General features: G+C 40.8%; 1 protein-coding gene across 1 annotated transcript; it reads left to right on the top strand.

The window, feature by feature from the left end:
• Window positions 1–705: 705 nt before the first annotated feature.
• LOC306859193 (neuropeptides B/W receptor type 2-like) lies at window positions 706–2,151 on the top strand (the record flags this gene model as incomplete). Its single annotated transcript, XM_079400099.1, has 2 exons — window positions 706–748; window positions 977–2,151. The coding sequence occupies exon 2, from the start codon at window positions 1,132–1,134 to the stop codon at window positions 2,149–2,151; it is 1,020 nt and encodes a 339-aa protein (XP_079256225.1). The 5' UTR covers window positions 706–748; window positions 977–1,131.
• Between the last annotated feature and the right edge of the window lie 1,056 nt (window positions 2,152–3,207).

Genomic DNA, 3,207 nt, shown 5'->3' with positions numbered 1-3,207 from the left:
TGCCATACTGATTTCAAGAAAAATATAATCCTGTTTTTCAAATATTTATTCATATAGTCAAAAAGTTGCCCAAAAAAAGTGTGAGATAAAAACTTTCCGATCTTTACCTTGTGAAGAGCAAGCTTCTGTTTTTATGCATAGAACACTGGTCATCTCACGTTTTAAAAATCATTGATCATTGCTTCATCTATAAATAAATGACTTATTAGCCTACATGTCCATGAATGTTTCATAATTTTGAGTTCAAATTTTGTAACAATTTTTTTCACTTCACAAGATGTTAACTGATGGATTGGAGTTGTATGGATTGTTGTGATGTTTTTTATCAGCAGTTTGGACGCTCATTCTGATGGTACCCATTCTCTGCAGAGGATTCATTGGTGAGCAAGTGATGCAGTGCTACATTTCTCCAACAATCTCACCTGTTGAAAAACAAACTCATCTACATCTTGAATGGCCTGAGTATATGTTTATTTTGGGGTGAACTGTCCCTTTAATGAAATCTTTATAGGTGCTTATTTTGATATATATGTATTAGCTATTTGAAATAGTTCACCATAGGATATGTCAACCCCCACGCATAAGCACTCAAAAAGAATGCGTGACTCTTTCAGAGATCCGCGAGAGGAGGCAGATGAGGAGAGCGCGCGGTAGAATGTGACGTCACCAGTCGCACTTCTTTCCTACTTGTTGGGAAAGCGCGAGCGAGAGCGGACAGCGCGCGCACGGAGAAAGAATATTCCACACGGTAAGACCGCGCACCTTTCACCGCTAGCTGTTGCTTCTTTACTTTTAAAAGTAATGTTTGCAGTTTGAAAATGAATCGGCTGCAGTTTTAGGCGTGCAGTGTTTTTATCATATGTATTTTTGTTGTTAAAGAAATTAAACTGTTATATTCTAAGTTGTGTAAATAATTCGCAGATGTGCCAAGTTTCCAAGTCAGCGTGCATTCGGTTGAATAGTCTGTTTTCTGCAGGGTTGCCAATGTTTTGTATCATACTCAGATCTCGTGATGTGCAAAGAGACAGATGAAAGACATCGACCACCTTAGACTCGTGGAGAGATCTGCAAAAGCAAGAGCGCAGCTTTATAAAGTAAAGCACTTATCCCCGGAGGCTCAGCTATCACAGAATGGAGAACATCACGAGCCCCTTCATCCCAAGCCCAACATGCAACTACAGCGTGGACTTATACTATTACAACTCTCCAAACCGGAGCGATCTGAACTGTACGCCGCAGGCTGACTACTTCTTTTACGCAGATCTGTACGTGGTTCTCCCGGTCATTTACTCCGTGATATGTGCCGTAGGTCTGACGGGAAACACGGCGGTAATATATGTGATCCTCAAAGCACCCAAAATGAAGACGGTGACCAATATGTTCATCCTGAACTTGGCGATCGCCGACGACCTCTTCACTTTAGTGCTGCCCATCAACATAGCTGAGCATCTGTTACACTACTGGCCGTTCGGCGATGTGCTGTGCAAAATCATTTTAAGCATCGACCACTACAACATCTTCTCGAGCATCTACTTTCTGACGGTTATGAGTGTGGACCGGTACCTGGTGGTGCTGTCGACCGTGCGCTCCAAGCGCATGCCGTACCGCACATACCGGGCAGCCAAGATAGTGAGTCTGTGCGTGTGGCTGCTGGTGATCCTCATCGTCGTGCCGTTTACCGTGTTCGCGGGAGTCTACATAAGTCCCGACGACACCGAGAGGAAAAGCTGCGTGCTGAGTTTCCCCAGTCCTGAAAGTTTGTGGTTCAAAGCAAGCCGGATTTACACCCTCATACTGGGCTTTGCCATTCCGGTGTCTACGATTTGCATTCTTTACACCATGATGCTGTACAAATTAAGAAACATGCGCTTGAACACCAACGGCAAAGCGCTGGACAAAGCCAAGAAGAAGGTGACTATCATGGTGTTTATCGTACTGGCCGTGTGCCTGTTCTGCTGGACGCCCTTTCACCTCAGCACCATCGTGGCGCTGACCACAGACCTGCGGACCACACCGCTTCTCATCGGCATCTCGTACTTCATTACCAGCCTGAGCTACGCCAATTCCTGTCTGAACCCGTTCCTCTACGCCTTCCTGGACGACAGCTTCAGAAAAGCCTTCAAGAAGATGTTAGAATGTAGACCTGCTTGAATGTAAAGCGCTTTTAAGGGACGCATTCAGAGTCACAGTGCGCCATTCAGAATGGAATTCCGGTGGGATTCCAGGCTTCAATTGAATATGAATTTGAATTTGAATTGAAGTAGCAAACAGAATGCAACTAAGGCGTTTAGCAATTAAATCATTTTATTAAAAGGTATATGACTGCAGTAAGCTTAGTTTTGAATTGGAACAGCAAAGTAATGACGAATTTTAAATGGAAGTTTAGAAATAAATATATTTTAATACCAATTAAAATATATTTTATAAAAATATAAAAGATCATTTAAATTATTGTCATTCCAATTCAATATCCTGTAGTTTGTCATTGCATTTAAATTCACACTCATAAACTCTCAAAGCATCCCAACTTTAGAGTTACAAATTTTCCCCAACCATGATGGAAATACAGTCACGATCATAACTGATTATTAGCAGCTCATGTACACATTTTATTAATACAATCAGTGTCATTCCAGTTCAAATTCCAGTTCAATATCCTTTAGTTTTTTTTGCCTATTAAATTAAAACTCACAATCAGTTTTATATTTTATGCCTAACCCTGATGTTATGATGAATGTGTCCACTACTTCAGACTCCCACATCCCTGTGTGTATTTCCAATAATAAAGGAACATGTTTCCCTGACACTAAATTCTAATGTAAGAGTTTGTCTCCCTCTTGTGCTCTCTGTGATGAAATAATGAAGTATTTGGAAATGTGCTTCAACGCATGTTTGACTGACAGCAGTGCCCTGGAAATTTTGATTAGGAATTACAAAATGTGATATCATTGCTGACGTAGGATGACATCCTGTCTTTCTCAAACAGCAGGGATTTGTGTGTATATATTTGTATAGACCTGCTTTTGTCACTTGAAACGTCATCACTTCCTGTCCAGCAGTATTTCATCTTAATAGCAAATTTGAGACAGTTGTTTAAATGTGCATTCCCTTTTCTTTAAATGAATAACTATAAATGTAAAACATTTTTGTTTGTGTATATCCAGAGATGTAAGTCATGCAATCAACGCAGTGAAGCATACCGTTACA

Source organism: Barbus barbus, assembly GCF_936440315.1.
Source record: "Barbus barbus genome assembly, chromosome: 40".
Classification (NCBI taxonomy): Eukaryota; Metazoa; Chordata; class Actinopteri; order Cypriniformes; family Cyprinidae; genus Barbus; species Barbus barbus.
This window is presented reverse-complemented; position numbering and strand designations above follow the sequence as displayed.